Here is a 21,380-nt window from a genome sequence, read left to right as displayed (position 1 = left end):
AAGTAGTACCAGAGGAGAAGAGTTTTGAAAAATTGTTAACGACGATAAACGACGACGGACACCCAGTGATGGCAATTGTTCACCTGGCCGAAGGTGAGCTAAAAGGCAGTTACATAATAAGAATTTCCTTAAAGTTTTATTAAAATTAATCCAGCGGTTTGGATTGGAATAGGTCTGTAATTTTCATGTCATATGCCACCATTGTCATGTTATGTGTTATAGTCCGGGTCCTATTGCTCACGTGAATATAAGGGATATTAAAAATCGACCGAGATAAACTTCCGGTGCTCCATTTTAAATATCGGGGAGGGGGGCTGAATGGGGTGTAATAGTGATACTTTATGTCATTTTTTCTTAAACCAGAGGAAAGGATTAATGAGTCCTCTTTGCCACCAAATAAACTGGCACTGTTTTTTTTATAATAACAATTTTTTTTCAAGTTTATCCTTAATTTGAAAGGTGTTTCAAGCTTTCTTGAAATTATAAAGTCTCAGGTACACTTCATTCCATGTTTCTTGTGATAATGATATTTTCGCACTAATTCTAATATGCAATAACAATGTCCGTGCACTATTACTTTTTTGTCTGGCTCAGTTCAAAGTTTTTAAGAGGTATTGGGTCGGTTGTATATATAATATTGGTACCGTATATAATATATTCGAGTCAAGCTACTTCAAGGCTGTATACTTTTCCGTCTACTTTTGTTATAGACAAATGCTCAACAAATTCAACAAAATCATTTTGTATTTTGTAGTTTAAACACATTTTGATTCATGAGCGTAGTTCACTGTACGTCACGGAAACTTGAATATAGGAAAATTTATCCGTGCTTCAAGGATTTGTTTATATATTTGTTTGTCTGTGTTTTCTTCTGTTTTTGTTTGGGTGTGTGCTCATTGCATGTTTCATATATTATTCAATTATTCGTTCTTTGTCATTGTTTCGTATTCTTTTGTCGTGTTATATGTGTTTGTTTTGTTTTGTTTTTTCTTTTTTTTTTTTTCTTTTTTTTTTTTTTTTTCTGCATTAGAGATCGTCACTGTTAGTAGTATTTGTCAAACCATTAGAAATGCCGTAATATTTTACCTGGATAAACTTTGCTAAAGATATAACCCGCTGTCGCACTAAATAAAAATGATAATTTAAAAAGACAATATCAGATCATATTTGACATGTGAAGGACTGTTTTCAGATCTGAAATGCACTCATTACGTTCTTTGAGACAAGCATGGATAAAAAAACACTTTTTTCTGTGGCTTTTTAGTTTTGCGTGCATTGGGTAGGTTAACTTTATGTTATTAGATATATATGAAACAAAAACCATGAAATTGAGTTATACCTACAATGAAATGATAAAAATACTTTCATTTATTTAATCATTTTATTTCAAGTTTGTTATTTCAAATTTTTATCTTTATGCAATTAGACTTGTGACTGTTGCAAGTGTATAAACGTTTTGGTTTTTGGAACACAGGTGAGTTATAGATTTTAATCATCGTCACGTTTTTAGTACTAGTTCCTGGAAGACACTGCATTTCACGGAACGAAGGTCAATAGGAATGAAATTTTATTCTGTCTATGTTATTAATTATAGTTAATCAATATCATTTTTTAAAATAAATGCGAAGTGCACTCAGTCCTTTGTTCATAACATTACTACTTACATTATAAGTAAAATATTATTATTGGATAAAGTATGAAAACATAATACATAACATAGTGAAATTTTAGAATGATCGCATTCGTTAAAATTCAATCACGTTTACATTTGTATGTTACAAACAATTTACAATATCACGGTTATTAGCCGAGTTTAATCAGATAATAAATACATGAAACATATTTCTTCTTACTATTTATGTGAATTGGTATTGTATCTAAATATTGTATGAAGACCACTGCGTTGTAATTGGTCACATAGACATAGAATTAATCAGACTTTTTTTACAAAATACAATTATTTATCTTATGTACACTTCTCGACCTGATCTAAGATCAACACGAGGCATCGAGTATTCAGGTAGTTTACCTGGAGTAAGATAGGTAATCCAAATAGAAAGTTTGAAAGTCTCTAGAACTTTTGAATGACTCATGATATTCAAACTTCAAAGATACATTGATGTAAAAGGGGAACAACTCAAAGCAAGGGTTCAACTTCAATAACAAGCGACTTTGCTCCTTGTTAACTTAGAAATTGAAGTATTGATGAAATGTTTCAAATGCGTACATTTAGGAATATATCTTACATTAGGTTGGAAAATGTTTGAATACAGAGATTCCTTACATATGAAATATAAAACAGTACGGTTTACCAATAACCTTGCCAGTTATATAATTCTTTACCTTTTTGGAGTTACTACTATAATTTATTATATAGCTTTCTACATTCGTTATGTAGATGAGTTCAGCATATATCTGTGCTCATTATATAATTTTGTCCAATCATGCAGACATCATTAGCGTCATTTTGTGCTGGGCAGTACTCTTTCTTTAATATAAGCAATCATAATTTGGTACTCGGTAACCTTTTTATTTAATACTTTACTTACATCGTTTAAGACATTAATTTGACAGATAAAGAAATTATGCAAAAGCTGTACCTCAACATTAAACATCAGTTAAACATTAAAAAACAAACTGCCGACGAACGTTTCTGCATATAAACTTCGTGTACGGTTTTGTACATGAATAGTCTAAAAATATCTTTTTAGTACGGAGATTGAATCAAAAGTTTTTTTTTTGCAAAAGAGAGGTTTTTATTGGGGCAAATATTTGAAAATTTCCTCACCCACAACATAAATTGTAAAATAAATCATTTGAAATATGATATGGTCATTCTTTTTAAGTAAGTTTGAGTTGATATTCAGTTGTTACCTTAAATATCCAGTCAAAACACCAAGTATGATCAAGATTTGCCAATAATTAAGATTTTTCAATAGTTCATACTGTTCAAAATCTGCACAGTAAAATGTCTTTAAAATTTGTCAAGAGACGTACTATAGTTAATTAAATATTATGTACATATAAAAAGAAAAATGAATTATGGGAAAATTTTAAGGGAACATCGGTCTACTACCTTAACCAAACTCTGCACTTTGCACGTATATACATTTTCACTATAATTTATGACTCCTGCGTGATCCCTTATATTAGTTCATACATGAAACCGCACAAATTGTTATTCTGTTTTATGTATTACAGACTGTTTCCAAAAATCGAAAGACGAGGGTTTTTTTTACACAAGGCTAGTAAATTTATTTTATTTTAGCCAGCTGATACTATATAGTTTCGGTTATTGTATCAATATTAGCCACAAAAGATGTCATATTGCACGAGCGTGCGAGCGCAGCTTGATACTCCGCGAGGGACAATATTCGTCAAAATAATTAAGTTCATTTTAGCGATATTACAATCCTCGAATCGATCCATGCAACGATTTGACGGATTAATGACTGCTGACTGATTGCTCGCTGACGGATCGATGACCGATGACCATTTACCGATCTGACTGCAGTATTGTTATGTAAAATGACGGATGATCTGTTTATTTCATACAGAAATGTGAAATAAAGTATCAACTGATGTTTTATAAAATCTTTTGCATAGGTTAATATGTGTACAATTGTCAAGGAAAACAGCTCAAACCGTAAAATACAGTGATCACCGGTTTGACTGATCTGAAACTGATCGATCATTGATCGCGTTTTTTGTTGCACTGATCGGTTTAGGTACTGTAGACATGTAATTAGTGTCTAAATGTGATAAATACATGTATGTGAATTTTTTTATTTTTGATAATTCTTGCCATCATATTCTTTCTCGCTAACAATACCACACGGCTTGGACAAATATAGAATCTTGAAATTAAAGTTTAATGTGCAGTTATTCAACACAGATCCTTGCTCAAATAAACAATTTCAAGCTTATACAAAGTTCAAACTTTTTCTGCTGATCTATCTTTACTTTACGTTTAAGATGACTTTGTTTCGTTCTTTTTCTACGGAATCGACTTTTTTGCTAAAACAATGGGCGATGTCCCGTTCCGATATTTTGTTTTGTTTACAAAACGACAATCGTGGTATATGAAAATGGACATTCGGGACGTTTCGGTAAAATATTGCCAAATATTACAGTTTTAATTTCTGTTGAATTAAATTGGCCAAAACAATATTATTATTTAATAAAGCCTTCTATAATATGGCTATTGTCTGACGTAAGTTCATATTATTAACAAACTACATGTTTTTCTTTGATTTTATAAACAGAGAATCATCTTATGAAGGTTTCAACAACGTACTGCCTAGTCTAACTGGGAATACATTTATTTTAGATTATTTCTCAATAACATTTATGACGACCCTTTTGCTACTAATACCAAATAAATATACAGTCAGAATTTTTTTTAGAATAATATTGACAATCAACACTGCACCTTCCTGTGTCTTGATACTGCATTTAATCTTCTTAGCAGAAAACTCAGCACTAAAAGTATAATAAAAGGGGTTATATTTACGGCGATTCCAATACCTTTATATGGATGATATTCACCTTTATTAAGTCGCCGACAACGAAGTGAACGTGACTTATTGTTTTTTTTTTTCTGTGTTTCTTCTTAGTAAGTCGCTTTATTGCTTTTGCACCGTTTCTTCGGTATTATTATTTTAAGTCGCCGACCACGAAGCGGCGGTGATTTATTATTTTTACTGTGTTTCTTCTTCTTATTATTATTATCATTATATTAAATCTCCTGTCAAATAAATTCTTGAAAGTGTCCGTCCTTTTTCTCAAAAGTGACTCATCCGATTGAGAAGAAACTTCACAGAGAGTTAGAACTGCTCTTCGAAGGATGCAGAAATGTTTATTGTAGTTGTCGATATTTTTTAATGGCCACAGAACAACACGTACCCATCTTTAACACCGAAATTCTGTAACTCATATATCTCGAAAACTGCAGATCATAATTTGACGAAACTTGATATATAAATTTAGCTTAATGGTTTATTAAAATTCAGAAAGAATATCGCGTGCGTCTCGGTCGCCGTTTTCAAAATGACCGCCAACGCGTTCGAAAATTCAAATTTGTCCGATTCGGATAAAAATTAATATCTAGGTTCTTTGAGCTGTCCCAATAAATAATTTGCGGCTCAGTTGTCAATTTGAGCTAAGTATCCGCTGCCATTTTCAAAATTGCCTCCACATTGGTCGACAATTTTGATTACAATTGATGTATATGTTTATTTAAGCCGTCCCAATTAAGAATCTGTGGCTTAATCGATAGAAAATGTTCACATAGAAGCTATGCAAATTGTGACGGGAGGGACCAAATGAACATCTATCAACAAACTTTAAGAAAAAAGGGGACGGGTAAAAATTTCGGACAGAAGGGAAAACATGGACTCATATTATTATATAAGATTATTATCGAGGAAACTCCAAAGTATTTGCAGTCGTTAATTCCAAATTCGGTTCAATCCTTGCATGGACATTAAACTAGATAATTTTAAAATATTTTAGAAATTTGCACGAGAACTAACTTTTTCTCTGAATACGTTCTGCCAGCAACAGATGAACTGTGACACAAACTTCCTCACAGTTCTAGCTCCACTAACACTTTTAGAAATAGGATTCAGGAACATTTGATACTTTACTGGTACAAGGTTTTCGTTTGTTTTATTCACTAGTCAGTTAAGAAAATCATTTTTACTCGTAAGGACGCGGAACTTTGTACAAGCTATTTAGCTTCGTTCCGAATCCTACCATGAGTTTGTATGTACATGTGTATATGTATACTGTATTTGCTTGTGCTTATATACTTAAATAAATATGTCTAACCTAAAACTTTTGAGGAAGTTGGAATTACTCTCCGAAAAAAAATGTTAAGGTCAGTAATCAAAACAGAATTAAAAAAAACAAAATAGCGTGCGTCTCAGTCGTCATTTTCATAATGTCAGCAAAGTCGGTCGAAAATTCAAATTTTCCGATTTTGATATAATTTGAGGTAAATGATATCTATGTTCTAGAGCCATCCCGATTAATAATCTGCGGCTCAATTCGCAATTTGAGCTACGTATCGGTTGGCATTTTGTAATTGACCGCAACCTCGTAAAAAAAAAATCACATTTGTCCGATTTCGATGTAAATTTATTCTAAGGTTCTTTAAGCCGCCTTCAAGTCTGCTGTCAAGTTGATACTTTGATCTACGTATCGACCGCTTTTTTTTCAAAAGACCGCCACCGCGGTAAAAAATCAAAGTTGTTCGATTTCGATGAAATTTGATATCCAAGTTCTTTACTCTACCCCAATTACATGTAATTATATGCGGTTCAATTGATGATACATTTTCTCAAAAAATAAGTCTGGAAACGGCTTCTACACGTTTCGTGGAAACGTAAATAATCTGTGTTATGACTGGTTTGCTATGTTCCCAATTTAAACATTGTATAGTGCCTTTTATTCTGTCATGTGATGGCCAGTTTGCTGTAATGGTATAGTTGTAATTGCATGGGCATGTCGAGAGAATAATTCGGGTTTGGGGAATATATGACCATTCATCGGCCTTTGGCCGTTTATTGTTTTCATTATTATTATTATTATTAATTGTTGTTATAAGTAAGGTCTTCTCTGCATCTTTTTTGTTTTCTTGTATTTGTGCTGATTAATATCAAATCACCGATCGTGAACCATTGTTTTCAAACCGTTTTTGTTTTGTTTTCTTTGTTCCTTTGTTTTTTGTTTTTGTTTTTTTAATTGTTTTATTTAGGTATTTTTCATTTCCCGATTCTTACAAAACCTTGCACTCATATTCGATAACATCTGACACTGAACATATGCTTTTCGAAACCGTTTTCATATGGCCGCAAAAAGCAGGGAAAAGGTGAAAAAAATGGGACATTGCAAAATCTCTGTTACCAGAAGTCTGAAATTTCCTCGGTAATGCAAGTTTGCAGTCTAAAACGACACAGTATCGATTGGCCACTATTACTATTAAATCGCAAGTCGTATACACTTTACAATTAATCGTTGACGATACAATGTATATTATCTGTTTAAAAATTTCAAGATCGAAGGTTTCCGTGACCTAAAACCTTGATCTTAACCTTGTAATGATAACTGAAAAACAGTGACATATAGGAAAAAATGTTGGAGACTCAAAATTAGTATATTGATTATCGTCATTATAAATATAGGGTTTGAACAAATTATGTGACGCTTTTTTGGAGTAACATAAAAAAACTGTCCTTTTTATGATCATTGCGGGTATTTGTAACGAAAGACACAAAGTCTTTTGTTTTAAAATAAAAGTTTAAATTATATTAAAATTTTATTGCATTTTTACAACTTTTTAAAAATTCTATTTTATTATATTCTTACAGATGTTTGAAAAAAATATGCAAGAATATAATAAAATTGAAGCTATGACATGTTTGAATAGGAGTTGACTTTTTTGTCTATAGCGACAAACTAATGCTTAACAAAAGTCCATAGCAAACTTAGGTAATTGATTTCACGCGATCAATATCTTTAACACTAAGTTAAAAAGTGAATACATTAGTCGATAAAGACTTTTCGAACACCGAGAACAATAGACCTGAGAATTTTACAGTTGTTTGGGGTTGATGTCTCTGTGACACATTCGTGTCCATTGTCTGCAAAATGATTTAGAAAATTTTGTATTTAACAGGTGGTTTAGTCTGCGATAAAAACCATTCATTGATTTGTAATAGAATTGTTACATGCCATACATTTGTTCCTGAATTCTGATCACGTGACTACTCCTTTACGTATCGTTGTACCTTACATAAAAATTTGTATCCTCAGAGTATTCCAGAATTTCGTAGTGATGTAATATACTAAGGATTAAGCATACACATGTGATATAAAAAAGGAGATATGATATGATAGAAAATGGGACGTCATCCACTAAAAGCCATGCAACGAACAATTTAACTAGGTCCCCACATGGTCTTCAAAGATTCACAAAACCTTTACCATCAAGCACACTGTAAAAAGCCCCACTATAAATGAAATGTAAATATTCATAAAAAAAACGAAAATTTACCTAATCTATAGAAAAAAATATAAAACGAATAAATAAATAAATGAAAATTAAAAAAAAAACACAAAATGACAATCACCGGACTACAGGTTCCAGGCTTTCGACAAGCACAAAAAGTATTAGGCGGGGTAATACATGTGAGCGCTCTGTAACCCGGGAAAATACAAATAAACTATAAAATATGGTTGAATGTGGATTTCATTCTTGAGATCGATACAGAAAAACAAACAACAAATGCGACAAAAGACAACAAGTTATATCGACCCCGAAAGATGAATGTTATAAGCTATGTTTCTATAAGCTAGCCAAAAAAAAAAAAAGAAAAAAAAACAACTGATACGCAAATCCTTTATTAAAACAAACACAAAATAATAGCAAAAAGCAAAGTATTAATATTGCAATGCACATCTGTACAGACCTTAAAAAATAAATCACAAACGTTTTGCTCTTTAGAATAAAACGTAGGCTGACAATATACAAGGTGTTTAAATTGTAAATTGATCGATCCCATTCTATTGTGACAGTTACTCACGAGAATGTAATATGGTAAATTAATGAACCAGCAAGTGATGAAATAAGATAAAAATCGGCTCCGGACACGGAAAACGCGGACATGTACTTAATTTTTCGACTTTAACATCATTTTCCGACGTGGCCGCTAGCTTTGACCAGAAACTTTTTCAAATATTGAAATAGTAATAACAGAGAAGTGACAAAAACTTAGTTTTGCTCTGATCAAAGAATGTGACCAAACTGCAATATGCAAAACCGTGTAGTCTGCTACAACGTCAGTCCGAAACATTCGGCATGGTCCCGGCATGTTTCCGCCATGGTCCTGGCGTTATGCCGAATCGCCATATAGACCTATCTGTGATTTTGCAAAAGAAAAATGAAGTCAAGAAAATAGCAAATCTTGAATCAGTATGACATTACAACATTTGAAAGCTTAAAGAAAAAAGAATAGCACAGCAGACGTTTTAAAATATTCACCAATAACAAATATATTAAATTTTAGACCATTGATCAACAAGAAGTCAATGTAGCTAAATCGGTAGCGTACGTGTCTACTGACACAGAGATACCCAGTTCTAGTCTGATAGAAAATAATATATGTATATATATCATGATAAAATTTTATTATTTTGTCAACGAATTTTAATTATAGTGGATATAGAGCTACAACACTTTTCATCCATTTCCACTTCAACTCCATTTTTTTTTCAATTTGTCTATGATTTTCTTAATCCGCCTTTGAGTTCTGGAGATTAAGAAAAAGACAAGGCTGCTAAGATGCAATATCTTGAACGAGAAAGTAGAAAAAGAAGAACAAGAATAAAAGGTCTCACAAATGGGTGAAAATCGAGGATTCGTCGGATCATTTAGAAGGTTTTCCTAGATATACTGAACATGAGATACCTCAAATAAAAACAGGTTAAACATGCAAGGAGGTATACGCAAGAACATTTCAATCAGGATGGGGACTATGAAATGCTAATTGACGCTTATGATAAAGGGCTTTTAGTAGCTAAAATACAAAGTAGACATATCTTTAGTAAAAAGTAAATGAGCTGGATAATATATGATAAGGGTGTTAATACACCTTGTTATTGTCTGTGCAAATCTGGTAGATTTGGTACATATGCAGATATAACAAACATAAGTTGGTACTTAGCTATTAAAACGGAATTAGATGGTGGAAAGATCATACTAAAGATGCTACAGTAATTCTGGAACCCGTTAATGAAAATGATAGTGATAGCAGTGTGATCGAAAAGTGAATGGAGAATTTTACTTAAATAGCTGGACAGTAGATACCAGTACTTTTTTTATTCGTATATTGAATAAAATGAATAACATTTAATCCATTTATTTATTACACGTATTTAGAACTAGCGACAAAAGTAGTGTTATATTTTGAATTGTGACGTAACGTCATTTGACAAAACTTATTTCTTCCGCAAAAAAAGAAGGCAAATGTAAAAAGCAATGTATTTCTATAAATTGCATACCTTAAGACTATTTTCAGCTAAAATTAAGAAAAACTGTATCAGGGCCGATTTCCACCTAAAACGTACTTTCTCCTTTTTGCGTAAGACTTTTTCGCACTTTGAGACGGAAAAACTTGTTAAATTTTAGCTGTGTTCAAATTTTGCACTTTAACAAAACATATGCCAAAAAATACTCCATAGGAATAAACGTCCTCATTTCAAACAAGATTTCAGGAAAAAAATAAAGTAATAAAGTAATAAAGTAAGAGTATTCGATGGAACCAAGATTCTAGCAAAAATCAAAAGAATGCCATCCAGGGACAAAGACTAGGCAGGAGAAACAGGCTCAACAAAGAATCCACTAAAAACTTAACATTGACGATCAATGAACCATGACATGCGTGAAAATGTACGGTTTATTTCGAAGCAATGTAAGTGCTATTTAAATTTATCCGGAGTGATGTTTTGATTTAATTCAGTTGAATAAAAATGAAATAAATAACAACAACAAGCTATATTCATCTTTCATGAATATATCTAATCCTATACCTTATTCTTGGTAGGAAATACATCTAATTAAAATCCTTCAAGAATTTAATTCCGTGGTGCCACATGTTATATTTTAATCAATTTTATGATCGGCGCCCAAGCTGACGGTATAAATATAGATTTATTTTATTGGTCAAATTAATACCTAAATATGGTGTCATAAGAACCCGAGGGGAAAGGTGACATTACATTTAACAACGAATTCCTAAAGGTTTTGTTTTATTCGAAAAAAAAAAACCAAATACTCCAAAAATTAAAATCACGCAAAGCAAATCCAATTTACAGTTCGAGTTTGTTCTTCGATTTTATCGTTAACTGAAATAACTTTTTCAAACAGCTGATCACAACGTATCAGTGTGGTCAGTGATACGTCATGACAAGTTGTAAAATACAGGTCACCTCAACACAATCTCTTGATAAAAACAAACTGCAAGAAGTAAAAAATCATCTCGATTATCGTTCACTGACTTCTTATCTAATTGTTCCATTTTTTACGTGAAAGCACACAAGTTTTATCTCATCCAGTGGGTGAAATAATAAAGAATCTTCCTCGGCTAATATTTTGAATGTTCTTGTCGCTTTCGTAAAAAAACCCATCTTTTTAAAGAAATGTAAACATTTGAATCAAAGCTTAGATTAAGTGCGGACAACCAGATCTGTAGTCTTATCAAGTTTCAAGTTAAAATATTTTTTATTGAATATCAAAAAATGAATACAGAATATCGTCGTTTTATTAACAACAATGTATATCGAAATTAATTCATCGATCACCTTTTTCTTTTACTTTTAAACAATCTTAACCTTGACACTTAAACATTTTTGAGTGTTGGACATATAGATGAATAAAAGAATTTCAAGAAAATTAATCATTGTAGTCTGCAAATTATTATATGTCGCGCTGCTTTATTATCCACAATTTAATACACAGTGTTAAAACAAGTTGAATATTAAAGACAGAGAAGAACAAAACAAGCAAACAATTCGAAGCAATAATCAAAAGAATATGTACAAAAATAAAGATTCGATTACGAAAACAGACAAACATAACAAATGAAAGAACCTGACAAAACCAACATAACTGGTACACATAAACAAAAATCAATGATCAACCAGGACTCCACTAAAATTGGGAACATGGTCCAGCTGCACCGGTAGGGTAAGATTCATCTGCTTTCTAAAAAAAGCCCGACGAGATACTCATTAAATATCATGTCCTTGGTACACAAACGAGGGGATAAAACTATGACAATCCTTTCACACAATTAACGTAGTTATATGACCATGTTGTATAATGAAATAATTCAGAAGAAGAATATGGTAAGAAACTATTTTCAATTTGCCCTTTCAAATCGTGAGGTTGTATTTCAGTAGCATATAAAAGCTTTCGTTTACAGTTATAAATCAAAATCATACACTCGAAAAACGCAATACTGCACGTCCAGTTGTTAAATACAGGTTACGTCAACACAGTAACTTGATATAAACAAACTGCAAGAAATATTCAATCATCTCTTAATCTCGATAATTTATAATAATAAAAGATTTTTTTTCAAACAGTATATGTAAGATATCATTGTTCACTAACTCTTTATTTAATTATTCCAATTTTTACGGGAAAGTGCAAGTGTTCTCTCAGGAACAGTAAGTGAAATGGGAAAATCTTCCACAGCTATCAATTGAAATTTTCTTATCGCTTTAGCCATCTTTTTTACAAAGGTAAATATTTGTTTGAATCGAAGATTTGATTAAGTACGGACAAACAAATTTTTAGTCTTATCATGTTTCGAAATACGCCATACTTTTGATTGAATACAAAAATGATGGATGTATCAAATCATCGTTTTATTTACAGAAATAAATATCAGAACTTATTTACCACTAAGGGGGGAGGGGGGCTTTAACGTCCTTGACTGCTCTTCCGACTCTCGCACGGACAGGAGAACATATTTATCGATCAACTTTCATTTTATATCATAAAATAAACTGTACTACCATAAAATATTCTGTACCTTGACTTCAAACACATCTGGGTGATGAACATGAAGATGGTTACAAAAAATTATTTTAAAGTAATTAATATTTGCAGTCTACAAATTATCAAATGAGAAGCTGCATTATTATCATCATATTTTTTATTTCAGAATATCCTTACAAAAAGACTACAGTTACAACGAAGGCACCACAAAAAAAGTTTATACCTCTCAATACTACACGGCAAAATGTGGAGTTTTTGGTTGGAGCCGATGCGGTAGATACAGGTATTTGTATATTTTGATATCATATTCTAAAATATTGTATCGACTTTGTAATACACAGTGTTTAAAAAAAAGTTGGATATTAAAGAAAAGGAAGAATAACAAAGAACAAAATTCGAAGCGATAATCAAAAGAATATGGTAAAAAAATTAAAGATTCGACTACGAAAATAGACACACATATCAAAGAACCTGACAAAAAAATAAGCGGTACAAATAAACAAAAGTAAAATGAGCAAACTCATCGCCACTGCAATTGGGAGCATGGACCAGCTGCACTGGTAGGGTAAGAGTCGTCTGCTTTCAGAAAAAACGCGCAGAGATGCTCATGAATTATCATGTCCTTAGTAGACTAAAGAGGGGGTAAAACTATGACAATTCTTCCGCACAATTAACGTAGATAAATGACTAAGTTGAATAATGAAATAACACAGTAAAAGAACAACGTAAGAACCTATTTTTAATGTGTCCTTTAAAATCATCAGGCTATATTTTAGTAGCATATAAAAGCATTTTAGCAACGTTATAAGTTAAAGGGATACAGTCGAAAAAAAAAGAAATCGTTTTACATTGTACATATAAAAACTGTTTTCTTTACGATGATAAGGGTGTTCAGTGATTACAAAAAGAGAGGAAGTACATGATGGGAAAGTGTGTTGAAAATTAAAATCATCCGGAACTACATGTAAGTCACACAATTCAAGAACCAGTCATTTCATAAACTTGTTAACAATACAGCTTTTTGAATTGTCCGAATTTTATTTCTTTCCTAGTCTGTCTCAAGACACTATTGATACAAGGCTGATTGTAACGTGCTTCCTACATTTTGACATTTCTATTCATTCCAAACCAACGTTTACATAAGCAACAGCCATTCCTATCAAAATGATATCTATGTTTTCCATGTCTTAAATTGTTCGTACAACATTAGTAGAAGAATATGGTAAGAAACTATTTTCAATTTGCCCTTTCAAATCGTGAGGTTATATTTCAGTAGCATATAAAAGCTTTCGTTTACAGTTATAAATCAAAATCATACACTCGAAAAACGCAATACTGCACGTCCAGTTGTTAAATACAGGTTACTTCAACACAGTAACTTGATATAAACAAACTGCAAGAAATATTCAATCATCTCTTAATCTCGATAAATTATAATTATAAAATATTTTTTTTCAAACAGTATATGTAAGATATCATTGTTCACTAACTCTTTATTTAATTATTCCAATTTTTACGGGAAAGTGCAAGTGTTCTCTCAGTAACAGTAGATGAAATGAGAAAATCCACCACAGCTATCAATTGAAATTTTCTTATCTCTTTAGCCAACTTTTTTACGAAGGTAAACATTTGAATCGAAGATTAGATTAAGTACGGACAAAAATTATGTTTCGAAATACGCCATATTTTTGATTGAATACAAAAATGATGGATGTATCAAATCATCGTTTTATTTACAGAAATAAAAATCAGAATTTATTTACCACTTGGGGGGAGGGCTTTAACGTCATTGACTACTCGTACGAGTCTCGCACGGACAGGAGAACTTATTTATCGATCAACTTTCATTTTATATCCTAAAATAAACTGTACTATTCTCAAATATTATGTATCTTGACTTCAAACACTTCTGGGTGATGAACCTAAAGATGGTTACAAAAATTATTTTAAAGTAATTAATATTTGCAGTCTACAAATTATCAAATGAGAAGCTGCATTATTATTATTATACTTTTTATTTCAGAATATCCTTACAAAAAGACTGCAGTTACAACGAAAGCACCACAAAAACAGTTTATACCTCACAATACTACACGGCAAAATGTGGAGTTTTTGGTTGGAGCCGATGCGCTAGATACAGGTATTTGTACATTATGATATCATATTTTAAAATATTGTATCTACTTTTTAATACACAGTGTTTAAAAAAAAGTTGGATATTAAAGAAAAGGAAGAATAACAAAGAACAAAATTCGAAGCGATAATCAAAAGAATATGGTAAAAAAATAAAGATTCGACTACGAAAATAGACGCACATATTTAAGAACCTGAACAAAAAAAAATAAGAATATAAGTGGTACAAAGAAACAAAAGTAAAATGAGCAACCTTATCGCCACTGAAATTGGGAGCATGGACCAGCTGCACTGGTAGGGTAAGAGTCGTCTGCTTTCAGAAAAAAGCCCGCAGAGATATTCATGAATTAGTATATCCTTGGTAGACTAAAGAGGGGGTAAAACTATGACAATCCTTTCACACAATTAACGTAGATAAATGACCAAATTGAATAATGAAATAACACAGTAAATGAACAACGTAAGAACCTATTTTTAATGTGCCTTTTCAAATCATCAGGCTATATTTTAGTAGCATATAAAAGCATTTTAGCACCGTTATAAGTTAAAGGCATACAGTGGGAAAAAAAATCGTTTTACATTGTACATGTTTTCTTTACGATCATAAGGGTGTTCAGTGATTAAAAAAAGACAGGTTATATTTATTTTATTAGGGCATATTATTAGGACAGAATTCTACCTGAACTGTCAAAATTACTCAGAAGTCTATCTAAATTTTTATTGAAAGTGGTACCTGTAATAATTGTCTTGCCTCATGTAAGTATTACAATTGACGTTTACAGGCAAATATCAAAGACCAAAGTAGAGATACATTTTCATAAAAAATGTTGTAAAGGATACATCGGAAAAAAACTGTTCAGAAGGTAAGTGACGCAATATTCGGCAGTCTTTTATCATGTCTTGCAATATATAAATTATGATTTAATATGGTACCCTTACTTTGTAATAATGTGTGCATATTATTTAGAGACCTAGTACCTAGATGAAAAAAAATTCGAAGGAGCTTTCATGGGAAATGTTTTTCCTTAATCATGCATTATTACGAGAATTGTGTAGATGGAAGTTTTGCAAGGAAGTACATGATGGGAAAAATGTGTTAAAAATTAAAATCATCCAGAACTACATGTAAGTCACACAATTCAAGAACATGTCATTTCATAAACTTGTTAACAATACTGCTTTTTAAATTGTCCGAATTTTTTTTCATTCCTAGTCTGTCTCAAGACACTATTGATACAAGGCAGATGGTAACGTGCTTCCTACATTTTGACATCTGTATTATTCCATTAATTCGTTTTTCCACAAAAGAAATAAATGTTGCTAAAGGATGCACTTTTTTAAGATGATCATTCTTTTAGATAAATTGATAGTGCTGCGGACCTCTAAGGATTTTTCGAACTTTAATGGGCCTACAGGGTATACGACAAAAGCATATGTCAGTGGAAAGATAAATCAATGTAGTTTTTGAATATCATTCGTTTTTAACTGAAAAGTGGTAGAGTTTTCTGCTATTTTGCATTAATTAGAGGAGGGGTCAAAGATCAATCGACCCCTATACACTTTGATAAGCGATTTAAGTGATATTGTTTATTGTAGGTAACGGAAAACAGGTAACATGTAAAGATCATATGTATAGAATTTCAAAAATGTGAAAAGGAACTCTTTCCGTCAAAAGTGTAATATTTATTCACAGAAAAAAATGCCCTTAAAATTGGTTGCATTTTAATGCATTTTCAATGATTAAGAGATAATAAGACACCGTAGAATATTACAATGTTTATCTAATTATTCTTTACTGAATAACAAATAAAATAAACACAACGTTTTCGATTCGATCTGCAACATGCGCTTTGCAAAATAAGTTTGAAGTCGCAAATTTTTACATAAACTATTAATTGTACTAAAAATGTATAACACAGGATTGTTTCCGGACAATTTGTCTAGTTTCCGGACTGTTTTTATGAACAGAGACACATGTAATGTATCGAGTCTACCTTACGTTTTGATGAAAAAACTTAAAATTTTGTGGTTTATTTTTGCACATACAAAAATCATACATATTTTTTGTTGCATTTGTCTTAATATGATTTGACTTCAAATGATATCGTAAAGATTTAACCATGTATCAGTGATTCTCAAACAAAAAATGCGACTTGGGGGTTTAAGGCCCATGATAAGGCTGGATTTCGTAATAAAGTTGACAATACAGAAACTATGAACTTTGAACTTTGCAGTGAAGCATGTGCAAACATGTACATGTATGTTGTCACAATATTTACGTCTTATGGTGTTTAACAGTGCACCAGACTGATGCTTATAATGCAATATCCACACTGTAAAAAGGAGGGTGTCAGCTGGGGTTCCTCAGAAAAGGGTGTGTGTGTGTGTGTGTGTAATAGGATATTATTAACCATATTTTGTTAATTTAAAAAATGAAAATGACAAATTTTCCAATAAAAAGGGGGTACCAATCCCATGCCGCTGCTTTGAACGGATTGTACTAAACGAGTTGATAAAAAGGAACCAGATTCCTTGTAAAAATTATTACGCAAAAAGAAGAAAGAAGCTCAGACCTTTCAAAAAGATCCCAGTTTAAGTAGCCGTATGAATAGGACACAATGGTAACATAGTTGTTATAGAATATTAGTTCAAAGGAAACAGCATTGTCAAGGTCAGGGGCGAATCAAGAATATTAAAAAGAGAGGGGCTCTGATCTATCGCTTGTATATTAACTGTCTATAAGTTGTTCTGAACTTCCCTTTTTGCGGCGTAAACATTCATGTACAGAGCAGTTGTAATAAGTGATTTGTGCATTGAATTGTGCGTTACTTCTATTTTCATATCTTGAAAAAGTAGAGAAGTTGTTTTGAACAATTACAATTACAATGTTATAGTTTTAATTTTCGGGCAGCTAAGCATGTCTGTCTGCTTCACGTATAGAATGAATAAGTGAGCCACTTTATGGTTCACTCTGACTTTGATTTGTTATAATCTAAATACCAATAAGCAAGTTAGTTGATTTAACTATATATGGGATCACAGCTGTAAAAGCATCTTCGCTACCCTAGGGTTACGGCTTTGTCCCCTTCCCTTCACACAATGGAAGGGCAGGACAGTTGCCCTTTTGCCTAACGAAGATAGGAATCGAAAATAAGCAACTCATAATTTGGAAACCTTCTTCGGTCTATATGATAGTAAAAGCCGATATTATTTGAATTAATCCAGTTTCAAAAAAATATTTGTAACGTTCTCTTTTTCATCGTCAGATCCTACATTTAGATGACTTTTAAGGAATGCCAGAGTTTCCCTCCTTTGTTTAAACCGGAATGACATCATTTATATAAGAACAGTTCGAGGGTGCTGAAGGAAAAACAGAAAAAAGCGTTAAAATTGATATCAAGTCAATAAACCTGGCCCAAACCACCATTTTATTTTATCAACCCTAGCTTGCCAGTTGATTCTTTAAATTTGTATATGTTATTCTTATGAGTTTTTTTTGTATTAGTGGTGGTTTGTTTTGGATTCCCGTTCTTCCTTCCAATTTCCTCACAAAGAACATTGTTGAGCGCTCGATTACTGAATAACAATGAAAAATATTTTATTTTTTTTTTATAAAATCTTGTATTTATCTGCTTAAAAATAATTATCATTTTAAAAAGTATGTCACTTTTAATAATATTCATGCTTTTCTGTTGTACCAACAGTTCGGAAACAGAACAGGTTGTCCGGAAAATGATTTCGTATTTTACAATTTTAGTATTATTAGTAGTTGAAATATGTGAACATTTGCACCTTTAAACACATTTTGTAAAGCTCATGTTGCAGTTCGAATCAAAAACGTTGTGTTTATTTTATTTGGTATTCGGTAAAGAATATTTGGATATACTTTGAAATACGCTACGGTGTCTTATTATCTATTAATCATTGAAACTGCACTTACATTCAATCATTTTTAGGGGCGATTTTGTTCTGTGATTAAATAGTCAACAGTCGACAGAAAAGGTTCCTTTTTACATTTTTGAAATTCTATACATGTGACCTTTACATGTTACTTGTTTCCTAATACCTACAATAAATTATTTCACTTAAGTTACTTATCAAAGGGTATTGGGATCAATTGATCTTTGATCCTATCTCTAGTTAATACAAAATAGCAGAAAACTCTACCATTTTTCAGTTTAAAAAGAATGATATTCAAAAACTGCATTGATTTATCTTTCCATTAACATATAACATAACCGTTTTCCCTTTAGCCCAATAAACTCGAAAACTAAAGCACTTTTTGATACTTGTCCGCAGCACTATAAATCGTTATCTACCACAGAAAGTTCATCATTGTCATCCTAAAACTGCGAATAAAGAACCTGTGATGAAAATATATATTGGATACATCAATATCTTAAATAATCTTGCCTAGTGTGTCTTTCTATATTGTTTATGCTAAAACTTGGCATTTTGGTTCATGTTTAAGTATTTTTTTCAAGGGTAGGGGTGGCACTTCTCACCTAAATGGATTTGAATAGGTTCCAAAATGATTAGTTTTATAGATGGACATTATATAAATATACAAATTTTTATCTCAAAAGCACAACGACCAAATGAAAAACTAAGACTGGTTATGTGATCAATAACTGTTTCTGTACAAGAAATATAAGCTTAGGGGATTTTTGACATCCATGAATCGCCTCCTGCCTGGTTTTTAAAAAGACTGATACTAGATACAAATGCATATTTGGTTACAACTATCACAAGTAAAGCATTATCACCAGAGTTAGATCTAACATTATGGTTCTTTATGCAATTGCATTTCTATGAAATTTATGCATTCTTTTTTTTCCACACCAATAAAAATAACCTACATGAAACTATACAATTTTAAGTGAGTTAGAAAAAATAGTGATTTTTCGACTTTGTTAAATAATTTGTGTGTTTACATTTTAATACAAATATTCCCATATTTCATTCGAACAATTATGTCAATATTTTAATAAAAAAAAAATTCATTTAGTGTAGAAATAAATAGGTCACATATTTCAACGAAAAAAAAAATAGATCACACATATTTATGGGTAGAAACATAACTGTATTAAGTTGTTCCTCTGTACAACAATTTCATGTTTCAGCACTTTGTTATGGATCGACAACATGTCCCAACGGTGGAACCTGTTTAGAACCAGATCATTGTCTTTGTGCGCCTGGATTTACAGGACCATTTTGCGAAAGTAAATTTGTTTTAAGTTACGAGCATTCCCAGGTGATTCGTTTTAAGCAATCCCCAAGTAGTAAATAGTGTTTTAAAAGGAATATATGGCCTGTAATAAAATAGTGCAGTTTCGTGAGCATACTAAATGATTGATTTTTAAACATTTTATTTTCGTTTTTAAGGTATATATGTAGTTTTGTATAATATTAGCGATAGAGACAAACGATATAGACTAATTAAAACTACTTCCTTCCACACCGACGTCTTTGACAAAGCGACGTCAACAAGGTACTTTACAAATTATTACAACATCCATTGACAATCTCGATAATAGTCAAAATCAAAATCCAAATTCATTTTTTGTAAGAGATGAGACAGAAATAAGTTCACTTTGCAATGATAGGACAATTGACGAACTCTTGGATTTATGAAATAAAGAATAGATGGTTCTATCTAATAGATCTAATAATGTGTAAGCTTTAATTTGCCTGACCTGGTTTTGTGTCCATGATTTTGTGTTAATTTGTATTTTTTCTAGAACAGATATTCTATGAAGTATTTTCATAATAGTTCGAACTTCATGGCCAAACTGAACACCTGTCTAAACCGAACAAGTTCTACAAACCAAAAAGAGGCGGTTTAGACAGGTTTCACTGTATTGTTTTTAATTACTTTTTCCTTGTAAAACTGTATACATTTTTATCAAAGAATTTAAATGTCATATTACAATGATATATGTTAACATATATTGAAATATTTTTATTTGATATCAAACACCTTAAGAATATCTGAAGGCTAGATCATACGATAACAGTTCTACTTGTTTGTATAATGTGGACTTACTATATGATGTAAATGGAATCTATTAAAAATTTGATTGGCTATTTACAAATACATATAGTAATAAGTGCATATCTATGTGTATACCCACTTTTTAGATGCTTGCTCTTCTTTTAACCGTTGGTGCTGGCCGGGAACGTGTGGGAGGGATAGTTATGCTAGAGACTGCAAATGTATGACAGGTTTCAGAAGAGCATACAATGGAACATTTGCACTGTGTCAGCGTATGTTTTTTCCAAAGATTATCATTCAGTAATCATTAGTTTTTTTAAATTTCTGTTCAGGATTCGCCTAGATGGTGTGCAACTGAAATAAATGTGGACATATCTCATAAAAGTATACACTATGTTCCCCTTTGATATGAAAACATACATTAACTCTAATTAATAATAACATTTGAGAATAAACTTAAACTGCCAGTCAAAATTTGAGTATATATAAAACTTACTTTTGTTTTCAAAAAAAAAATAATTCATTCCTGCTACAAATACCTAGTTTTGACAAAATATGCTTTAAAATGCAGTTTTATAGCTTGAATAGTCACGTGATTTTTACGTCAAAAAGTGATATGTCCAATTACCACACTAAAAATGTCGAAGTAAACTACCATGACCTATATTTGCTACCGTCGTTTAT

General features: G+C 31.6%; 1 protein-coding gene across 1 annotated transcript; it reads left to right on the top strand.

Moving 5' to 3' along the window:
* Positions 1–905: 905 nt before the first annotated feature.
* LOC148607367 (uncharacterized) lies at positions 906–20,642 on the top strand. The gene is made up of 5 exons (XM_088545649.1): positions 906–1,279; positions 12,735–12,851; positions 14,592–14,708; positions 15,484–15,564; positions 19,825–20,642. Exons 1-5 carry the CDS (start codon positions 1,200–1,202, stop codon positions 19,925–19,927), a joined length of 498 nt encoding a protein of 165 aa, XP_088401775.1. The 5' UTR covers positions 906–1,199; the 3' UTR covers positions 19,928–20,642.
* The last annotated feature ends 738 nt before the right edge of the window (positions 20,643–21,380 follow it).

This window comes from Perna viridis, chromosome 9 (genome assembly GCF_037379345.1).
Source record: "Perna viridis isolate PV_CMFRI_1.1 ecotype Kerala chromosome 9, ASM3737934v1, whole genome shotgun sequence".
NCBI classification, from domain to species: Eukaryota; Metazoa; Mollusca; class Bivalvia; order Mytilida; family Mytilidae; genus Perna; species Perna viridis.
The sequence above is the reverse complement of the archived record's forward strand: the minus strand, read 5'-3'. Positions and strand labels throughout refer to the sequence as shown.

Excerpts from the sequence above, each read along its gene's own strand:
- LOC148607367 (XM_088545649.1), top strand. The coding sequence starts at position 1,200 with ATGCACTCATTACGTTCTTTGAGACAAGCATGGATAAAAAAACACTTT. Across the intron at positions 12,852-14,591 it reads AGCCGATGCGGTAGATACAG|AATATCCTTACAAAAAGACT; the intron begins GTATTTGTATAT and ends TTTTTATTTCAG. Across the intron at positions 15,565-19,824 it reads GGAAAAAAACTGTTCAGAAG|CACTTTGTTATGGATCGACA; the intron begins GTAAGTGACGCA and ends TTCATGTTTCAG.